The sequence below is a fragment of the Suricata suricatta genome, chromosome 13, assembly GCF_006229205.1.
Source record: "Suricata suricatta isolate VVHF042 chromosome 13, meerkat_22Aug2017_6uvM2_HiC, whole genome shotgun sequence".
Taxonomy (NCBI): Eukaryota; Metazoa; Chordata; class Mammalia; order Carnivora; family Herpestidae; genus Suricata; species Suricata suricatta.
In genome coordinates this window covers 67,027,959-67,050,640 of record NC_043712.1, presented here as the reverse complement: position 1 = coordinate 67,050,640, position 22,682 = coordinate 67,027,959, and the positions used below count along the sequence as shown (strand labels likewise).

Sequence of the window (22,682 nt, the reverse complement as noted above, 5' to 3'; positions counted from 1 at the left end):
TAATTAGACTTACACAGAAATTAGAAGGTTAAGTAACAACTAGTTAATCACCTAGGAGAGGGAGAGGAAGCACATGTAAGCAGGGGAGGGGCAGAGAGAGGAAAGGATCCCAAGCAAGTTTCTCACGGCCAGTGCAGAGTCCAAAGTGGGCTTGAATTCATGAACCATGAGATCATGATCTGACCCAAAATCAAGAGTCAGATACTTAACCAACTGAGCCCACCCAGATGCCCTAACATCAAGTTTTTCTGAGCTTTCTTTTTATAATTCTCTTGTTCTAAATTACCTCTATGTTGGAATATTGTTGGGGTCAACACAAAGGTCATGATAAAAATCAAACACCATTCTAGTGTTTGATGCCGTGTATGCACTGCATTCCAAGAGCAAGGAACTGACCCAGTCCCTCCTGGCACGGGTGATAAAGGGGTGCATTGTTTGTAGAGTATTTAAAACATCAAAACTTATGAAAAGTCAGCTTGCTTTTTATTGTCAACGTCAAGATAAACAATGACAGTGATAAAATATTCCTCCCCATTGGGCGGATGCTTCGACTACCCTTTGAAAACACTACTGCCCATACAAGCTCAAAAATATTACACATCCAGTGCACTTGAGATGTTTGTCGTGGATCTCATTCACATCTTCTTTTTCTTAAAAGAATTGTTTTAACGTTTATTAATTTTTTTGAGAAAGAGAGACAGAGCATGAGCAGGGGAAGAGCAAAGAGAGAGGGAGAGAGAATTCCGAGCAGGCTCCAGGCTCTGAGCAGTCAGCACAGAGCCCAATGGTGGGAGAGTGGGGGTTTAAACCCATGAGATCATGACCTGAGCTGATGTCGGATGCTTAACCAGCTGAGCCACCCAGGAGCCCCCACCTTTGAAGATATAAATGTTGAAAAATGTGTTAGTACTAATAAAGGCAGCCTTTGGTTACAAAAGTAAATGTAAAATATACATAATATTTTTCAATATCTCAGTGAAGTTGAGAGAAGAATGGTAGGCAAGCAGACATTGAACTTTCAGATATTGATGCACCAGTATTTTAAGAGTCACAAATATGAACCTAAAAAAGTAATGGAAAGAGCAAAACAGGTTGTTTTTGCATTAGATGAATGAGAATTTAGGTTGACCATAGAATCAAACTCCCACTAAGCATGTGACTCCCGAGCAATTCATTTTAAGACTTAGTATAAGACCTTATTAACTTCTTTCATATAAGACACCTATTCTTTTCTTTTCTAAGTTTTTATTTATTTATTTTGAGAGAGAGAGTGCAAGCAGGAGAGGGGCAAAGAGAAAGGGCGTTGGACAGAGAGAATCTCAAGCAGGCTCCACACTGCTAGCACAGAGCCTGATGCGGGACTCACACTCACGGACTAGTGACACACCTATTCTTAAATGAGCAGTTATTACATCATTAACCTGAACTAGTACAAACAGGCCAATGGCTAAGGGCAATAAAGTCCATACTACTGAAGATTATTTGTATTTTTGCAGACTCTTTGGGCAAAGTCCATAAGGATATGAAGAATAGAGGGACCAAAAATGAAAACAAAAACACAACCAAAAAACCCATTAGCAAAAGAAAACAAACATTAAAGCACAGAATCACCTTCATTGATATTCTCACCACCCAGAATTCCCATACTTATAATTTGCAACTCTGTTATCTGTAACACTAGTTACAGAACGAACTAGTACTTTACAGAGGCACATAGGTTTCCTTCCAAACGCTCTAAGTGGGGAAAGACCTGTAATGAACAACCCCCACAAAAGAAACCACACACATATTTTATATACATGCAAAAAGGCAAATATAGTGACAAAATGGCTAGACTAAGGAAAGCATGTGACTGAGAGTAAAATTTATTAGTAGCATATGTTAAAAAACAATTTTACTTGCCTTAGGGGTAAGTGCCTTAATTTTTCTTTCCTTTGTGAGGGCACTAAGCTAGAATGACATGGAGGTTCACTTCCAGAATGTATTTATTGTTCAGAACATCATTAATAGGTATGTGTCTGTGTATGTACATGAAATCTATTGTAGCATATAAAGGATATATGTTTAACTAAAAGGAAGAAAAAAATTGTACCTTTCTTATTTAGAAGTCAGTTCACAGTTGCATCACCAAATCTAATCACTGCTGGTTTGATACAAATTTTCTTGCTTTGTTAGTGAGTTGGCTTTTAGAAATATTTTTATATTTCCACAGACAAAACAAGCATATGTCACTTTCTTATGCAAGCAAGATTCCAGGGTTAGAATATACTCTTATATGAATAAGAATAAATCATCCTTAATTTATAAGGAATTTACAATTAGGACCTTCATTAATAACTACATTCATTAATAAATATATCATTGTGCTTTTTTAAGGCACTGCCTTATATATGTATATATACATATTACATATGCTACATATTAAGTATATAACATACAAACTAAAGGCAAAAAGAAACTAGCTTAAAACTAGAATCTGACTTGAAATAGTCTTGGCTCTAATTTTCCAAGTTAGTTGTAAATTCCTTGTCTAAAGCAGTTTCTCATTGGGCCAATACTGGGCATTGTGGTAAGTCCACGGACATTATGGTAAGTCCATTGTGTAAAAACCTACAATTTTTAAAAAAATATTTGTTTTTGAGAGAGAGCAAATAGGGGAGGGCAGAGGATCCAGAGCAGGCTCTGCACATTCAGCACAGAGCCCAATGCGGGGTTCAAACTCATAAGCCTTAAGACCATGACCTGAGCCAAAGCAGACACTTAACCAGCTGAACCATCCAGGTACCCGATTTTACTCCATTTACAATTTAAATGAATTTCAGCACCGTGCTTAAGAGATACACAAACTATTCACCAATTTAGAAGTTTGTTTTGTTTTGGTTTTCTTCTCTTTTAGGAACTGGTTTTTAGCAATGAGAACAAGGAACCCTACTCCCAGGAGCTAGAAACCAGAAAAACAAAACCGTAAGTGTTTGAGCAAAAAGGGACAGTTTGGGTCATAGGTAAGAATGGTCAGGGTCAATAACAACAGAGAAAAGGACAAAAGAAAAATATGAGTAGCAGCATCACATAAGAAAAACCAGAGTCAGCAAGGAAGCGGGTGACTCTAATTGACTAGACATCCGTAAGTCAGGTTGGTTTTACTACTGCCCCCACCTAAACAGTAATTAGTTTAAGAAAAAACTTTATTTTACAAGTGAAAATTTGGAAACATATCACAAATGACAACACCAGCAACAAAAAGTAACAAGATATCTCTGGTCATTGTAATGAGGTGTTTTCTTGATTGAAAAGTATGATGAAAAAGTACAAACTATTTGTTGGGCCAATCAGTGTTTAGTTCTTAGTTCCAAACTGAAGTTTATATTATATATAAGATTTAGACTTAAAAAATGTTGAAGAAAAATTTTCCTTTACATATTTACGATCCCAGTGCAGTCTGGCCTGCCTGTGTACACAGTCTAGCAGGCTGTAGAAAAAAAATCTCTGGAGGAGGCCCATCAGATCATTAGCTACAAAGCCTCCGGCTAGACTCCTTGTGACCAGATGTCTTTTCCTTGAAATGCTAGAATGAATGCATTATTGTTATTCTATCATTGCTTCCCTGTGGCAATTGCATCCTTCCCCCCCCCAAGTCTAGTAGCCTAAGGAGAGAGATGTTGAATAGACGGGGCGGGAGAGAGGTGAAGACCTGCATTCTACAATGTTAGCAAACCAACAATATAACATTTCGAAAACAATCTCAGAAAAAGCACAGAACCATGTTTAAAAACCCAAGACTGATCACCCAACCTCTGCGGACCCTGAGGGCCATAAATTAACTTTAACCCATAAACCTAATCAGTTGCCTTCACCCCCAGACAGCGTTTTGGCACAGGTTTTCAGCTGTGTGCTGAAACAGATGCCTCCCCTGCTCATACAAGCAACAGTTAGCTGCATCTCTTCAAAATAACAAATACATACTTAAACTTGAGAATGATGATATGAACTTGTAATATATAAGTAATGTATTAAGACATACTTTTAGATTATATAGCAATCTACATTTGATGGATATTTTAGTTTATTATTCTATTCTTGGTTTTATTCTTATATGTGCCTAGAAAGAAATTTTAAGCAAAGTTTTAAGTGGAAATATTTAAATGTTCCATTACTTGATACTGCTGGAAAACGTGTTCATTTGGTTATTATGGAAATATCTGCAAATAATTAAAACTCCCCAAATATACCATAGAAGATATACACACTTCTAGTATATGAAATGATTCCTTCCTTCCCTCTTCCTTTATCCTGAGGGAAGAGCTGGTGAGCAGAAGCTTTAATTTCTAACAGACTAGAAAAAGGAAAGTTCTGTTATTAAATGCCTATGTTTTTAAGTTACTTGGTTTCCTAGCTACTTCAATGGAATCAGCAGTCATAGATCCAACCCCAACTCCAAGACTGGAACGTCGTAATGATAGTTCCAAGGCAGGAATCTGACGTAACTCTTTACGACACAACTTTACAGATGTGACACCTTGAAGCTGTCCTGCGTTCCCCACTGGCTGAATTTGGGGTGGACGACTGTGAGATTTTGTAAAATGATACTCATCTATTTCTTTTTTATCCTCCTGGTTTAACAAATGTCCACTAGTGGGTGCTAAAGAGCTACAGATTGGAGGTAATTCTGGGGCCTCTTCCCAGAGCTTCTGATTCAGTGGTGTTCTTAAGCTGCTTGTTGAACTGTCTAATTCTCTTTCTCTTCCACTCAATTTCATACTTTCAGTTCTGGAGGCCCATTTTAATTCTTCTGGAACTATGATTGCTTCTTCAGGGTTCAGGACTCCATCTCCAGCATCACGATCTTAAAAATAACCCAAAAAGCGAAAAAAAGAAAAAAATTAGAGATGTCCTCAAAAACAGGTATTTTAATGATTATTATCACTCAATATAAATGATGTTTTTTAAGTGACTTCCTTACACAAGCAGAAGGGTGAATATGAATTATTATTTCACTTATTGACAATTTTCATGTGAATAACTGAGAACTTCTAATTCGTGGGACAAAGTTGAGGAACAGTCACCTACTGATTTTGTTTTTCCCTGGAAACACAGGAGTACTTTGGGCCTCTCGGGTGCCCTTCCACGCCTGCCCTCCACTGGGCTTGCCACTGTGAACCACAGTCCAAACCGTGGCGAAGTGGAGCCAGCACTGGAGAATACTGGCTCTATGTCCGGGGAATCTTTGGAGACATGGCATCATGTGTGTGAAAATCTAGTCTTGGTTAGAACTGCCGGTAAGAAGGCAGGGTTCTGCTCTCTCAGGGTATTCTGGGGGTCCATCATCAAAATGGAGATGATAGTGGGGGGACTGACTGACAGAAGTGAGTGAAGACATCAAAGCTAGAGGTCTTCAAATCATAGCATTATCTAATATCAAAGATAAAAATTTACGTAGAAGTCCATATAGGCCCTAGTCCTAATATTATGAAAAATGCTAACTCTAACATACACTGGCACATGATTAGACATTTTTTGTCCTATGAACACCAAGTTTAAAAACAGAAGTTGTGGGGCACCTGAGTGGCTCAGTCGATTAAGTGTCCGACTTTGGCTCAGGTCATGATCTCACGGTTTGTGGATTTGAGCCCTGCATCGGGCTCTGTGTTGATAGCTCAGAGCCTGGAGCTTGCTTCAGATTCTGTATCTCCCTCTCTTTCTGACCCTCTCCTCCTCATGCTGTCTCTCTCTGTCTCTCAAAAATAAATAAAAAACATTTAAAAAATTTTTTAAACAGAAGTTGCACACTGGCAGCTCCCAGGCCAAATCTGGCCCACAGATATGTTTTATTTAGCCTATGAAAGAAACGTGACCCCCAACATTTTATTTTCATTTTTTCTTATTGTGTGTATTTTTTTTGTTTTTGATATTCTTTTCTTTTTAAGCCCAACATTTTAAATTGGAAAGTTTCATATAAAAATACAGATTTCTGGGGCACCTGGGTAGCTCAGTTGAGCATCTGACTCTTGAAATTGGCTCAGGTCATGATCTCATGGTCATGATCCCACAACAGGCTCTATGCTGAGTGTGGAGCCTGCTTAGGAGTCTCTCTCCCCCTCTCTCTCTCCTTCCTCTGCTTGCTTTCTCTCTAAGTAAAAAAACAAACAAACAAACAAACAAACAAACAAACAAAAAAACTACTATCAAAAGCCAGGGAGCCAAGACAGCTATGTATTAAGAATACTGATTACTAAACGTATAATATTTTTTAGGGAATTCAGAATTTGATATATTTAAATTGCTATATTTATAATTCAAACAAACCTTGTGTAATGTCATTATGTTAGAATAGCATTTTGAGATAGCATATATATAGTACAAGCTATATCTCAGATATGATTCCAACTGTAACTTTTTAAATATTTGTATGGGAAAAAAAAATAAATATTTGTATGGGGACAATATTGAAAAGAAGTATGCTAAATGCTAATGGTTGTGGGTAGAATTAAGGGTGGGTTTTTTTTTGGCTTTTTCTATTTTCAAATTTTTCTACAATAACTATATTACTTTTTAGAGCCAAAAAACAAAAGTATTTAAGATGTTTCCAGGTGGGAGAGCAAGTTAGCTGAAATAATATCTTCAACATTACTAACAAGAGTAGACTTTTCAGGGCATCTGGGTGGCTCAGACAATGGAGTGTGCAACTCTTGATATTGGGGTCATGAGCTTGAGGCCCACATTGGGAGGAGAACTTACTTAAAAACAGATAAACAAATAAAAAAGACTAGCCTTCCCAAGTAAGTTGGTCAGACAGGTGTCATCCCTATATATTTTCAATATTATTTAACTTTTTTCAAAGTTTTTTGCATTCATCTCATTGAAGAGCAGGAAAAGGATCCAAGACCAGGATTAAACCTCTATACCACCACACGACACTGGCCTTTTAAGAGATGTCTAGTTAACTCAGTAATATAAACATGGGACTTTTTAAAAAATGTTTGTTTGTTTTTGAAAGAGAGAGTGAGAGCAGGGGAGGGCCAGAGACAGAGGGAGACACAGAATCCAAAGCAGGCTCCAGGCTCTGAGCTGTCAGCACAGAGCCCGACATGGGGCTCAAACTCATGAACAGTGAGATCATGACCTGAGCTGAAGTCAGATAGATGCTTAACCGACTGAGCCATGCAGGTGCCCCATAAACATGAGACATTTAAACACTAAATATCTAATTTCAGATATCTTGAGTTTGAAAGGGGATTTTTTTAAAGCTAAACTGGCTTTATGCTGATTGTTCTGTTTGCTACTTAATACCTGTTTCCATTTTAATTTTTTTATAAGTCATGCTTTAATGAAAAGGTTCAGTGATATAGTGCAGGCAGTATTTCAAGTAAATGTTTACATTATATCACTGCCTGTGCATTACTATGTTGAAAATCAAAAACTGTAGTCTCTGTGGCAGATCTGCACATGTATCACATTTCTAAGACAACTTTCATTCTAGAATATTAACCAGGAGTCGTTAAGACAAAGGGCCTTAGACCAAAGTTCTGATGACTGTTGTGTTTGTAAGTTACTTTCAATTGTCTTCTCTAAAAGATTAGAGAGAAAAAGACCTGATTGATCTTAGAAACATATACAATATACCTTTATTTTTATTATTCACTATTTATTTTACATTTTTTATATAACCAGAAGGCTTAATTTACGATTATATAGGAAACAACAGCTATCTTATAGGGCTATTTTAAGTAAGGGGATACAAAAGCCCATAGCACGTAACAGCCAATCAATATGTGACGTTTCCTTCACACATCTACATTTGTTTCTTCATTCACTTCCCTGTGGATTGTGTCATACGTAGACGAGACAATTAAAACTTTTTTAAATTCAGTATAGTTAACACACACAGCTGTATTAGTTCTAAGTGTACAATATAGTGATTCAGTAATTCTATATGTTGCTATGTTAAGTGTGCTCTTAATCCCTTCTACCTACGTTACCCACCCCTCACCCACATCCCCTGTGGTGATGGCCAGTTTGTTCTCTGTAGCTAAGAGTCTGTTTTTTTGGTTTGTCTAATTTTTCCAAATGTTTGTTTTGTTTCTTAAATTCCACATAAGAATGAGATCATAAGGTATTTGTCTTTCTCTGACTTTTTTCACCTAGCATTACTCTCTAGATCCATCCATGTCCTTGCAAATGGCAAGATTTCATTCCATTCTTTTTTATGGCTGAGGAATATTCCATGGTATGTATATATATTTATATATCACAATATATATGTACTGGACACTTGGGTTGATTCCATCATTTGGCTATTGTAAATAATGCTGCAATAAACATAAGTGTGCACATATCTTTCTAAATTAGTATTTTCAAACTTTTGGGTAAATACCCAGTAGTGGAATTACAGGATCATATAGTAATTCTATTTTTAACTTGAGGAACCTCCCTACTGCTGAGGAACTCCACAGTGGCTGCACCAGGCTGCATTCCCACCAACAGTGCCACCAGGGTTCCTTCTTCTCAGCATCCTCACCAATACTTGCTATGCGTTGTGTTGTTAATTGTAATGTTAAATGTTCCTGATAGATGTGAAGTGATAGCACATTGTGGTTTTGATATGCATTTCCCTGATGATCAGAACTAGATGACTATTTCTGTTTCTAGAGACCAATACATGTATTGAATTCTAAATAACCAAATCAATTGCAAAAGGCTAAAACTCCAAGTCAGTCACCAAATACTAGATACACCAATTACTGTTAGCGTGACAAGGAAGTAACACTAAAGGTCTTACGTTCAGATGGTACGAGTTGCCGCCGAACTGTTTCCCCTACCAATTCCTTAAGTTTCTTCTTAAGATCTCTGCTAGTTTTCTTATAGAAATAAAGGTCTTTTTCCAGCTGCTGGATTTTATCTTCATATGTTTTTAAAGTTTCCATTATGCCTTCCCCATCTTGCTCTATGAAACAGAAATTTACATTTCAAATCAGTTTAAAATAAATGGCTGAAAATTATATTCTAACATAGTCTCCAGACTATATTTAATGGGTCAGAAGTATGTTACCTGTATCTGTTCCCCGAATGGATTTGTTTTCAGCTACAGCTTGGATTCTTCCAGGATTCTTCTAGCCTTAGTCACCTTCTCCACCCTACCCTTTACCAAGCAGCACTTTCCCTTTTGAGTAGCATTCACTAGATTTAGCCTTACAACAGCAGAAATAAGGTGTTTTCCATAAAAAGTTCATGTTTGGAACCTGTCCATCAGTTGCATCAATATCTTATTTAAAGTTCCTATCAGGAACTGTGGATAGATGGAAAGTCATTGGCCTGAGAAATCTAGAGCCAAGCCTCTACCCCTTAAAAAAAAACAAACCCAAAAATCTGTCAAAAGAGGCTAGAAAGATTAAATGACAAAAACAAATTCCCATACAAAAAGAGGGGAAATAGCATAAGTTGTAGTTTATGCTACAATATAACTTAACGCTTCTAATTAATATTTGTGAATGTCTAATAAACTGTCCTTATTGGGTACGTTTTAGAACCACTAAAAACCTAGTGATTGACCTTCTGAAAATAAATACTTTCAGAGCCACTCTTTCTCACTGGTAAATTTATAAAATGGTCCTACTGTTTGTAATGATCCTTTGTTGTAACTGGCTGTTTTGAAAAGCTTGTTCTAAGTATACTGGATATTTTTAATTAACCCATTATTTCTTATTTAAAAGTATTTTAGGGGCACCTGGATGGCTCAGTTGGTTAAGCATCTGACTCTTGACTTCAGCTCAGGTCATGATTTCACAGTTCATGAGATAGAGCCCCATGTCAGGCTCTGACTCTCTTTCCCTCTCTCTGCCCCTCCCTTGCTTACTCACGCATACTCTCACTCAAAAGTAAATAAATAAACTTTAAAAAAAATACATTAAATCAGTACACCTGGCTAGCTCAGTGTAGTGTCCAACTCCTGATTTCGAGGTTGTGAGTTCAAGTTCCATATTTGATATAGGGATTAGTTAAAAAAAATCTTGGGGTGCCTGGGTGGCTCAGTCAGTTAAGCGTCTGACTTCAGCTCAGGTCATGATCCTGCAGTTCCTGAGTTCGAGCCCCAGATAGGGCTCTGTGCTGACAGCTAGGAGCCTGAAGCCTGCTTAGGATTCTGTGTCTCCCTCTCTCTCTACCCTTCCCCCACACTGTGCTCTGTCTCTCTGTCTCTCAAAAATAAATAAACACTAAAAAATTTTTTTTAATCTTTAAAAACTTTTTAAAAAATACTTGAAATTAATAATACCATAAATCAGAATCCTTATAAAGAATACATATATGTTGGGGAGTCTGGGTGGCTTAGCCAGTTAAGCATCCAACTCTTGATTTTGGCTTGGGTCATGATCTCACGGTTCATGAGACTGAGCTCCGCATCGGGCTCTGTGCTGACAGTGTGGAGCCTGCTTGAGATCCTCTCCCTCTCTCTCTCTGACCCCTCCCCTGGGTGTGTGTGTGTGTGTGCATGTTCTCTCCCTCTCTCTGTCTCAGAATAAATATTAAAGAATATCATATGTGCCAACTTAATTTTATATACCATATTGTTAAAATTAGAAAATTCATAAATTGTATAAATTGTTAACATTTTGTTATGAAAAACTTAGCTATAGAAATGAATTTTTAAAATGTTATTTGGCTGTAGTGTAAGTTTTGTGGTACAATGCCTATAACTTGAAAAATAACATTGAAAATTCTAATAAGGGGCACCAGGTGTCTCAGTCAGTTGAGCGTCTGACTCTTGATTTGGGCTCAGGTCATGATCCCAAGGTCATGGGATCAAGCCCTGCATCAGGCTCCTTGCTGAGGATGGAGCCTGCTTAGGATTCTCTCTCCCTCTTCCTATGCCCTTCTCCCCCACTCACATGTTCTCTCTCTCTAAAAAAACAAAACAACCCCCCCCCACAAATCTATTAAAATATCACTTTACAGAGACTTATGACAGAACTAAAATTAGGTAAGGAGAGCATGTTTGAAGGAAGTGATGTATAGGATCCTGTCAAGGAAATCCTGTCATCAAACAACTGCTTGCTAATTAACTGGTTACAGAATTAACTTAGAGGCAAATTGTTTCAACACTCATATTTATATATTCCCTACTTTTCTGCTTACTCAGGTTGTTTCTCCATTGTTTAACCCATTTCCAGCTACAGATTCACAAGAATCAAGACTAAGCAGCTAAGCAGCCTGGATTGACAGATTACCGGTATCACCAGGCAGCACTTTTGTTGCCATAGCAACTATGTACTGGCCAAATGTCCAGGTAACATGAGGACTAACTGCTGTGACCGCTCTTTCCACACCCGAGTTGATGGCTGAACTACTGTGCACTGATTAACAGTATGTGTCCATCGATGGTAGACTAATTTTGACCTAAAATAGAATCTTAATGCATAAAATTTATAACTAACTGAAAATTATAACAAATATAACTAGAAATCCGACAGAGCCTGTCACTTTAATTTTCTGGAGGGAAAGTAATTTAAATATCAAGGTACTACATCCTTGGGAGACAGAAACTTTTCAGCTGTGCACCACAAAGCTAAAAGTCATCCCACATCTGTACGTAAAAAATAGACCAACAAAGGGCACCTGGATGGCACAGTAGGTTAAGCATCCGACTCTTGATTCGGCTTAGGTTGAGCCCCGCGACATGCTCTGTGCTGATCCTGCTTGGGATTCTCTCTCTCTGTCTCTCTCTGTCCCTCCCCCACTCATGCTCACTCTCTAAGATAAATAAATAAGCTTTTAAAAAAAACCTCAGAACTACAACAAATTGAGGGGAGTTCTTAAGTGTAGCACTGGGGACAGTCAGAGAGATGGCATTTCAAGCATGACTAGCCTTTCCTCAAAGTCAATCATCCCCACGTGTGGTAAACTTGCAGCGCACAAAAACAAGTACAAGTAGTAACTATTTATTCGTGCTGGGGTTTTCATTTGTCAAATTCGGTCCCATCTTCCTGTCCTAGCCCCTCTGACACATCATCTTTCCACAACTGACCAGAGGGGGAAGGTACCTTTAAAATGATGTAACAGCAACTGCAGTTTTTGCTCATGTTCCTTTTGCTGGACAGTCAGTCTCCGGTCGCACTGCAATTTCAGATGTTCCAGGGCAGATTCCAACTCACGAACCGTATGATCCCGTTCCAGAACCTTCATTTTAATTTCTTTGTTCTGTAACTGTAGTTTCCGTTCAGTTTCTCGCAAGTTGACCACCTAGCAAAGACATTTTTTTATCTTTTAAGTTTGTCTTAAATAGCCTAATATAATAAGCCACTTCTCTCAGGCTACCTAAAGAACTCCCTTAATCCCCCACGGAATAACTAAGCGAATGTTTTGTAACATGCCCACAAAATAACCACATAGCCTTTTAAGTTTGTTGAGATTCTGAACTGGTTACAAGCTTCATTTTAAATATAATGCGGCTCGATCACCCCCTCCATCATCTCTTAGCTGTGGTCTCTGCAGTTTATATTTACAACTTGTAACTATTTCTCCAGTCTAAGAAGATAACAGGAACCTAAAGACTCTTGTAACAGCGAGGTAATTCCCAGTTTTAACTCCAAAATAGATGTTGTAAATAAGTAACAGACTTTTAAAAACTGTAAATACACAGTTCAGTCTCAGACTGTGCATTGAGTCCGATGGGTTCTTCTCTGCACTGCTCTGAAGTGAAAATACTTCAATGTATGTGTCACAGAACTTGCTAATGTAATGACCTTTGCTCTAGAAATAAATACTCAGGTTCCCAGGGTCAGAAAGCCCACTGACCTTGGCCCAGGTGCTTGGGGTTAAGCACCCGTGCTCTAGAAGTATCACAAAAGAGCCCTTGGTATCACGGCGTCAGCACCGCACCGTTTTTCTGCCCTGCATAGACGCAGTGATAAGGAAGCACTCTGATCCATGACAGCAGCTTACTGCGGACAGTCATTATCCAAGCGGAGGGCTGGGCATAATATTTCCCCTAAATTTTTCATCTTTATTTTGCTTGTCTAACAGAGTCAGAACTTTATTTTAAAACTCGAGTGTTTTATTTTTCACTCATCGTCTGAAATTCCCTTAAGTGGAATATACCTTTCAGAGAAAAGACTGGTCTGTTTAACACTTCATCATATATACCTTAAGAGAAGACATCGTTCGAGTTAATGCTAAAATCCACTATTATCTTTGTTTCGGTTCACAGGTATGATGGTAACCTACAGGCACCCCTACCCTATAGCAGTGAAGGAAAGGGAACCCAATGTTGGAGGTCCCTTAATTTTTCATGAATGCTGAGTAGCAACAAGCAAATCTAGGAAATATCCAAGAAATAGGAACTGAGAAAGAGAACTTGAAGTTTGTTTTTTAAAACTATTTCAAAAAGCCCTTTTTTCAAAAGGCTCTTCCAACTTTAAGAACCTCCTGAAGTTGGGCTTACATAGGCGGTTACACTCAGTACTGGGAACAGAAATCATGCTTAAATATGTAGTGATACCATCAGATTTTTAGGCCTTTCAACTTCTTAAACGTGAGACATACAAGCATCCTGACCCCCTTTATAAGAAAATCCTCTGTCCCTCAGAACAAACCTTATTGAAATATCTGAAAAGAATAGCCCTAATCTCAACAGGACTCAGGCAAATTAGTTTTTCCAAGACGTTTGCTTCACTATGAGAGAGGGTTCGGAATGCAGCTCTGAGCGAGCTCTGGCGACTCCGGATACTTTCATTCTTGTATTCAATTGCAGCCTCCAGAGCTTCAATCCCTTCTTCAAGTTGGAAAAGAACATGTTCTTCCTAGATATAATAGAAATCACCCATTTTAAATGAAATACTACAACGTGGACTTGGTCATACACTAACGCACATTACCATTCGTCTGCTAGATGTTAATGATGTTTACCGAGTGCCTGGAATGCTACACAGTACACTCTGTGTATACACTTATGTAAAACATGCCGTCGTTGAATCCTTGCAGTAATCTTTGTGTAGCAAAATGGAAGAGGCAAAAGCTAGCAGAGTTGTGAAACGTCCCAAGGTCACGCGGCAAAGGCTGACGACCAGGGAACACTCCTGAACAAAGCCTCAGCCTCCAGGATCAGCACTACTGCCATGCGTCTCCCTCCATAGCTCCTAATGTGTACACTATGTGTCAGAGAGATCTGGAGATTCCCTAGTGTCCCTTCAAGGGTCTATCAAAATAACACACTGCCAGGAGGGAAAGAATAGATTTAGAATAAATTATTAAGGACTAGTCATCAGAAGAGTTTCTTAGGGGTGCCTCGGTGGCTCAGTCGGTTAAGTGTCTGGCTTCTGCTCAGGTCAGATCTCATGGTTCATGGGTTCAAGCCTAGCATCAAGCTCTGTGCTGACAGCTAGCTCAGAGCCTGGAGCCTGCTTCAGATTCTGTATCTCCCTCTCTCTCTGACCCTCGCCTGCTTGTGCTGTCTCTCTCTGTCTCTCAAAAATAGATAAAAAACATTAAGAAGAATTTAAAAAAAAAGAGAGAGAGAGTCTCTTAGGGGAAAAAAAGAGTATGGCATTAAAAAAAAAAGTGAGGATTTAAGGACATGAAACGTTTCATAAAATTCCTAGGAGATGTCATTCCGGGGTAAACAAAGGCATTAAAAATGGTGGTGGTACAACATTTTTTCATATGCTACAGAAGATTTCCTTCATAGGAAAAAAACACACAACAAACCTGATGAATCCCTGTTCGTTCTTTGGACTATCCAAACACATCATATTTGGGGTGTCCAAATTTCCGGTAAGAAATTATTTTGGACTTGGTGAGACTTGGATAGATCTTTCTGTAGACCTGTATGTATGGTGGAGGTTACCACAACTTTGGGTTCCTTGAAGACAGACCATCTTGTCCATACTCAAGTCCGTGTTGCCTAGTCCAGTACCTATCATATAGTTTAAACTCAGTAAGTATCTGCTGAATGAGTTAATGAGGGAAAAGGAGAAAAGATATTTTCATATGTCTGATTATATGATCCAAATATTTCTCTCCACTCCTTCCCCCAGCATTTCAAAAGAAAAGGATGTTAATATTTCTGATCTACCTAAAGAATAGAGTGACTTTCAGAACTCCTTTTCTGGAATTCAGGGGAAAGGTATATATAACTCATTCCAGTGGGAGGCTGAATAATACTTATGTTTTAAAAATACCATTTTATAAAAATCTCCTGAAAGAGCCATTTTGAAAAAATATCCAGCAGCCATTTTGTTTCTCTGTGCAACCACTAACCATCAAGGATTTGATGATTTGATAATCACTCCATCAGGAAGAAAATAATATTCACCTTTCTAAGAAAAACAAACTTAAGTCCTGAAAGGTACATTAGTGAATGGATAAGAGGAACCAGAAAATAAAAATAGATTATCCAAGAACATATTTGACTTTCGAATGCATACTATGATATTTTACCCAAAACAAATGTGGAAAGAGTTTACCTTTATATATGTCTGAGAACAATGTGGCACAAATTTAGTTTCTATAGTTTGCATCTAAATTAGGGAAGTCCCGAGATAATATAAGGCAGTATCACTACAGAGCCCTGAGGATGGCCCGGTCCAGTGAGGCTGCGGCGTAGAAGTACTCGTGATTTCCTTTCACCCGGCAACAAGGTGTGGGTTGGTAGGATGAAAAATCGCCACGATGCAAATGATGGATTTGACCATCAAGAGTTGACTAATGTTTTATCACAGAGCACTGCTTTTCACAATTGCACCAGGGATCTTGTAAAAATGCAGATTTCTGATTCAGCAGGTCTGGGTGTGGGCCAAGGCTCTGCATTTCTAAGGGGCTCCTGACTGAGGCTGCTGATCCAGGGAGCATACTGAGCGTAACAAGCACCTAGAGCAGGAGTCTCCAGTTAGATCACACATCCTATCAGTGAAAAACCAAAACCCAAACACACATAAAGCAAAAACTTTTAAGCAAGCACTGCACATATGTATATTTCTCCATAAGTTATATGCACATTCTAATGATAAAACATGAAACTGAAAGTGTAAGTGAAATAAACATAACGGTTCTTATATTTTCTCCTAGGCCCCACTTACTGCACAACTGTTCTGTATTATTAGAAAAATGGAGTTGAAGTCTTTTTAAATTTTGTTTATGGAATTTACCCACAAAACAAAGTCTTTGTCTATAGTAAGTTGTGCAGAATCCTGTACTAGTATAATGATCTAAAATCTTTCTATCACTTGCCATTAAGTAGTACAATTATGAAAACGATTTTAATCTATTGTGGCAAGAGAAAATAATTCCAAGCTAGTTTAAAGACATCGCAGAACAGCAAACTCTTGCACCTGGATTTTACTGGTATCTTGTATCACATCAGAATCTCATGTTGCTGATCATCTGCTATTGGCAGAACCATTTGGTAATATTAGTCTTGGCTTTAAGACAGTGGTGAGAGCAGAGCCTACTTCAGAGTGACACTAAGAAGAGCCGGCCTTGTGCACGAAGGCTGCCTGGAAGCTCACACGGCGGACGGAACCCCACTAATTACAGGAGGCTCGGTCATTCTCTCCAGCCGATCCAGTTGGCCCACAACTCAGGTATTATGCACGGTGCAGTGTTTTTCCTACAAAACCCTAAATAATGTTTTTTAGTTATAGAATTCTACATGAAATTTGCTCATTCCCTTCTCCATGCCTTATTTATGGTGTTCTATCTACAATGGCCTCTCTTGTGTCTGTCAACATCATGATTTTCATAACTCAGCTCATTTCTAATCCACCAAAGTTGCCTTGATGAATCTTCCCCCTCAGATGATCACTGCATTGCTTTGTATAAATAATAAGTATAGTTTTATTACATTACTATAACCTGCTTTTTTTTATGTTCTTCAAGGTTTAGAGTTTTCTTAGGTTTGTCTTTTTTCCCCAGATAGAGTATGAATTTCTCAAAAGAAGCATAATACTTTTTTACTGTTTTCTTTCACTGGTTTCTTCCACAGGGCCCAGTAACAGTCTTGGGCCGGCAAGAGTCCTTAAATACTAATATTACATTTTGCAGTATCTTAGGCTCTCATACCTTTAGATCTACAAGGCCAGGCTCCAAACACCCCAGGAGGACAGTCTGATTCTGTGATCCTCTTAGCTACTCGTGTTATTAAACTGGGCAGTGAAGTTTATTATGCCATGTAGCCCCCGATCAAGTTAGTCTTCAATTCCTTCCATCCACGCAGTGAACAACAATCTCATTTATGAAATCCTTGCTCCTGTTCCTCCTTAACCAGCCCCCTAACTTCCACCTCCCATTTGCTCCAATCTAAAACCATACAAGATCCGGCAAGGTGTATGATTCTCAGATACTCACTTTCTCTTAGCAATTTTCTCTTGCTTTGGTCATGACAGGACAGCAACAATAAATATTTGCAGAGAGGGGCATGGGAGGGGCTCAGTTGGTTAAGCGTCCAACTCTTGATCTTGGCTCAGGTCATGATCTCACAGTTTGTGAGTTTGAGCCCCACGTCTGTTCTGTGCTGACAATGCAAAGCCTGCTTGGGATTCTCTCTCTCCCTCTCTGTGCCCCTCCCCTGCCTGTAGTCTCTCTCTCCTCTCAAAATAAATCAATAAAACAAAAAATATTCGTAGAGAAAATTTAGGCTCAAAAATTCATACTCATCTGATAAAGTAAGGGATAGGTACCATTGCCATTGATGTACAATTTTGAAAAAAGACAAAGTCTGGGACAATTGTGACAGTCGACTAATGGACTTTTATATAGTTTAAAAAAAAAAAGGGTGAGAGGAGCCATAAGCTCCCCTAAATGAAAACTGCAACTCAAAGGTATTTTTATTGGGATTTGAGTTCCTTGCATCTACTTGCCTGGACTATGCTCCTGCAGTTTGGGCCTTCCTGAAGGAATTAACTCTTAATGTCCTAGTTATCCATGTATGTAATGAATTACCTAGTATCGTTCAAGCAAGATGCAGAGAGAGGACGTAGGTGCTCTCTTTGGAAGAACTGAGGAAAAGAGTTCCTCAGATCCTGTGTGTTCTGTGATGTCAGACGAGAAACCTCAGCTGAGAAAGGCCCTACTCAAGGAAAGTTAGTTTCCCAGTCCCTGGCAGTGCCAGTAGGGGCCATGTTCACAGACCCTGTGTGAGGATATCACAGTCTCTGGTCAAGTATGGCTGACGGCACCTAATGGGTGCCGGCTAAACTCATTACATCTGACAAAGTCTCAAGGAAACAAAGTTTACCAGATTTATCATTTTTATGTGTCAGTTAACAAAGACGGAGGAAATCATCCAAGTGACCCATCATAGAGCACTTCCAGTTCTAAAGAATACTGACTTACTTCAGGCGACAACACACTACCATTTTTAAGTTTCTCGTCCACACTGTTTCTTCGTCTCTGTAGCTGATCCTTTTCTTTCTGGAGCGCCTGAACTTGCTCAGAAATCTTTATTTTCTCTTCAGCCGTGCTGCGCTGAAGCTCTACATTCTTCTCAGACAACTCTTGGTCCAACAAGTTCAGGCGAGTTGATATTTTCAAACTATCTGTGTTTAAGACCTAAAAAGACATAATCAACCAAACACCCCAAAAACAGTTACTAGAAACCCAAACTGCATATAAATTAGGTAAAACAGAAAAAAGTTACTAATTGAATATATTTTTAGCTTCCACATTATTGTTTTCTCTTATGGAGGCTTCTTTTTGGGGGGGTCATTTTTTAAAAATCTTAAATCCAATGTCTTTTTTTAAAAAAAAAAAAGGAGATTCCAATGATGAATTTACTACCGAGTATTGCTGTGCTCTACCAGACTATAGAATACTGGTTTTAAGAGGTAGGAATTTTCTTTTTTATTGTTTTCTAAATTAAAATTTTTCTTCCTTGGCCTGTTATACAGTATTATGGCCTGTAACTCTAAGTTCCCTAAAGGTTGCGATTTGGTTTGTTGTTGTTTAAACATATCATTCGTTTAAACATATCTTATTTCATTGTGGTCAGATAAACGGCCAGTTAGAGTACTGGAGATCTTCGTTATGGTCTAACTTAAAAGACTTTTTTTTTAAAGAAAAAAATTTTTTTTAATTTTATGTTTTTTATTTTTGAGAGACAGAGAGAGAGTGAGAGCAGGGAAGGGTCAGAGAGAGAGGGAGACACAGAATCTGAAGCAGGCTCCAGGCTCTGAGCTAGCTGTCAGCACAGAGTCCGACGTGGGGCTCGAACCCACAAGCCACAAGATCATGACCTGAGCCGAGGTCAGAAGCTTAAAGAAAATTTTTAAGGGGTGCTTGGGTGGCTCATTCAGTCAAGTATCCAGCTCTTGATTTTGAATCAGGTAATGATCTCACAGTTCGTGAGGTTGAGCCCGGTGTCAGGCTCCACTCTGGCAGTGTGGAGCCTGCTTGGGATTCTCTCTCCCTTCCTCTCTCTCACCCCTCCCTGGCTTGTGCTCTCTCTCAAAATAAACATTTTAAAAAATTCTTAAAATAGTTTTTCATCTAAGTAATTATATGCATATATACCATAGGTTTATAAGTTTTTTAAAAAGCAGTCTCCCTATCCCACCCTTTTATCTGAGTCCTACTCCCCAGAAACAACCATCTTCAACCTTTCTACCTATTTCTGCCTGTGGTAATATCCATGCTTCTAAATAACATTACCCATTTCAGATCCTGCCCACGGATGATCTCCCAGTATAAGGTGTACTACAGTTTTGTGTTAAAACAATATTCAGTTCACATGACTTTGTGAATATTATTCATAGCTCAAATGTCTCATATAAAATGGTCATTTTCCATCAGACACAACTTTGGTACCTTCTACTAATTCTTCTCCGATAGAACTATACAGTTCCTCCCAATACTGTTTTTCTCACTTGACCAAAACTTAAATCAAGCCATTGTTTTGTTTTTCTCTTTTCTGGGAACATTTTGCCTGAAGTCTCCATCCTCCTGCTCCAAACTGGACTAGTTGTTCTGGAACTTCCTTTTGGTATTATCCATGGAATTTCCATGTTGGATCACACTTCCAGGACCCTGAGTCTTCCTTTTTCATAGCTGATGCCCTCATTTTTTCACTTGAAAATGTCCATATTCTTTCTTCATATTTGATTCAGAGTTGAGCCTCAAAAGAGAAGTCTTGATTAGAAATAATTTTCCTTGTGAGATGGAAGGTTGCTGCAGGTCTTTTAGTTTCTACTGAAGAAGTTGAGAAGTCCAATATCGTTCTGAGTGTTGAGATTTACAAGTGACTAGTGTCTTCTATCTGGTAGCTTTCAGGATCTTTTTTTCCCCTCAGTGTACTTAAAACTTCACAATGATAAGCTTTTGGCATTCATTTTTCTGGGCCCTTGATGACCAATTTCTATCTAGTCTCATGTCTTCAGTGTTGGAAAAATTTTTTGTATTGTTTTCTCTGTTACAGCTTTCTGAAATCCATTTCTTGGACGTTGAACCTCTGGAATTATCTGCCAATTAATTTTTTTCTCTTATTTTCTTTTAATTTATTCTTTCATCTACTTTCTGAAATATTTTCTTAAAGTTATCCTCCAACACTTTAAATTTCCAGCAGTTCTCAGGGCACCTGGGTGGCTCAGTCAGTCGAGCATCTGACACTTGATTTCGGCTCAGGTCATGGGATAGAGTCCCATGTTGGGATTCATGCTGAGTGTGGAGTGTACTTAAGATTCTCTCTGTCTCCCCCTCTGCCCATCTCCCCCTCTTGTATGCTCTCTCTCTAGAAAAAATATTTTGAAAAAATTAAAAATAAAATGTTTAAATTTCCAGCAGTTCTCATTTTATGGATAGAGTATATACTCTTTCACCACCTTGAAGATATTAAAGGTTTTTTGGAAGTTTTTTCAGCTCCTTCATCTATCTCTGACATCTCTGAGCTTCTTTTTTTCTTTTGCCCTCTAACTTTCATGTTAGTAGCATTCCTGACATAGATGTCACATTTAAGAGCCAGGTATGAAAATGCTGATAAGCTCTGTGGTAGGTACACTTTGTCACCATAGGATGTATCTGGGGTCTGGCCACTTACTTGGGAGCACTCAAGGGTGTTCTTAGTCCCTTTTTTAGGGACTATTTCAGAAAATCTGCCAATGTCCTGCTTGGAAGTATAAATCTGGCTGCCAGCATTTTGGGATCCAAGTGGGGGTAAGGAAATGGCTATCTCAGGACTCCTATGTAGACTGACTTTTATTCATTCCCTCTTTTGAGTGTTTTGACTGACTTACCTTGACCATCTGCTGTACCTGGTTCAAGCTTCAGAAAATAAACTGTCTAGTCTTCAAAGTGAGAGAGGGGTGGTTCCCGATGACGCCGTTTCCATCCTATGCTTCACTTCTGCCTTCTGAAAATCTTAGTGCCGTCACTTCGGAGTCTTTTTGTATTCTATTTGAATTCTATCTCATAAAGGTATTATTTAAAAAACCAACCAACCAACCAACCAACCAACCAAACAAACAAACAAAAAAACAAGGGGTGCCTGGTGGCTTAGTTGGTTAACTGTCTGTACTTTGGTTCAGGTCATGATCTCACAATTTGTGGATTCAAGCCCCACATTGGGCTCTGTGCTGACAGCTCAGAGCCTGGAGCCTGCTTCAGATTCTGTGTCTCCCTCTCTCTCTGCCCCTCCCCAACTCATGCTCTGTATAAAAAAAAGAAAAAAGGAAAAAAGCTAAAGCTACAGCTCTCATTCATGTCCCTCTCAAGCTCTCAAGGCATTTGGATTTCAGCCTCTTCTGCTAAGTCAGTAACTACTTATTTATACCTTCCCATCTTACATTTTTTGGTAATCTTCCGTTTTCTGTATCTTTTTTTTCCCCTTTTTGGGCTTATAGCTTTTTTTTTTTTGAGTAATAGCTTTATTGAGATCTAATTCACATACCCAACAATTCACTTATTTACTTACTTTTAAAGATTTTAATTAATCTCCATATCCAATATGGAATTTGAACTCCCAATCCTGAGACCAAGAGTCACACACTCCACAGACTGAGGCAGCCAGGTGCCCCTAAGTCACCTATTTAAAGTGTATAAGTCAATGGTTTTTAATATTTTCACAGCCTCGTGCAACCCATCACCACAATTTTAGAACGTTTACATTGTCCTCAAAAATAAAACAGCAGTCATTTCATTCCCCATCCCCCACTCAGCCCTAAGTAACCACTGTTCTACTTTCGGTCTCTACAGAATTGCCTCATCTACACGTTGATACAAATTACATGTACATACCAAATGTGTCTTTCGTGACCAGTTTCTTTCCCTTAACACAATGTTTTTGGGGTTCATCCATGTGGTAGCATGTATCGGAACTTCATTCCTTTCTATGGCTGAGTAACATTCCCTAGTATGAATATACCACTTTCTGTTTACCCCATTCATCAGCTGATGGGACATTTGAGTGTTTTTCATTTTGAGGCTATTATGAATAATGCTGTTATTATGCATATTCATGTACAAGCTTTTGTGCAGACATGTGCTTTCACTTCTCTTGGATATATACATAGGAGTGGCATTGCTGGGTGATGAAGCAATGCTATGATTAACCTTTTGAGGAACTGTAAGATAGTTATCCACGGCAACCGTACCATTTTACAATCCCACAAGCAATGTATGAAAATTCCAATTCCTTCATACTGTCACCAACACATTATCTATTTTTCTGACTACTGCCATCCAAATAAGTATGAAGCTTTATCTCATCT

The 22,682-nt window shown here is 38.6% G+C and overlaps 1 protein-coding gene across 4 annotated transcripts in view; it reads right to left on the bottom strand.

Annotated features, from left to right (window-relative positions):
* KIF27 (kinesin family member 27) overlaps positions 1-22,682 on the bottom strand; it is a 96,206-nt gene that overhangs the window by 9,040 nt on the left and 64,484 nt on the right. For 3 of the 4 annotated variants that reach the window (XM_029920602.1, XM_029920604.1, XM_029920603.1), the window contains 5 exons: positions 18,319-18,534; positions 13,584-13,790; positions 12,033-12,231; positions 8,777-8,941; positions 4,046-4,843 (listed from right to left, as the gene is read on the bottom strand). In XM_029920602.1, the coding sequence (XP_029776462.1) occupies positions 4,365-4,843; positions 8,777-8,941; positions 12,033-12,231; positions 13,584-13,790; positions 18,319-18,534 (1,266 nt within the window). In that variant the 3' untranslated portion in view covers positions 4,046-4,364. Of the gene's footprint in view, positions 1-4,045; positions 4,844-8,776; positions 8,942-12,032; positions 12,232-13,583; positions 13,791-18,318; positions 18,535-22,682 lie in introns of those variants that run through there. The other variant, XM_029920605.1, reaches the window with a different exon arrangement.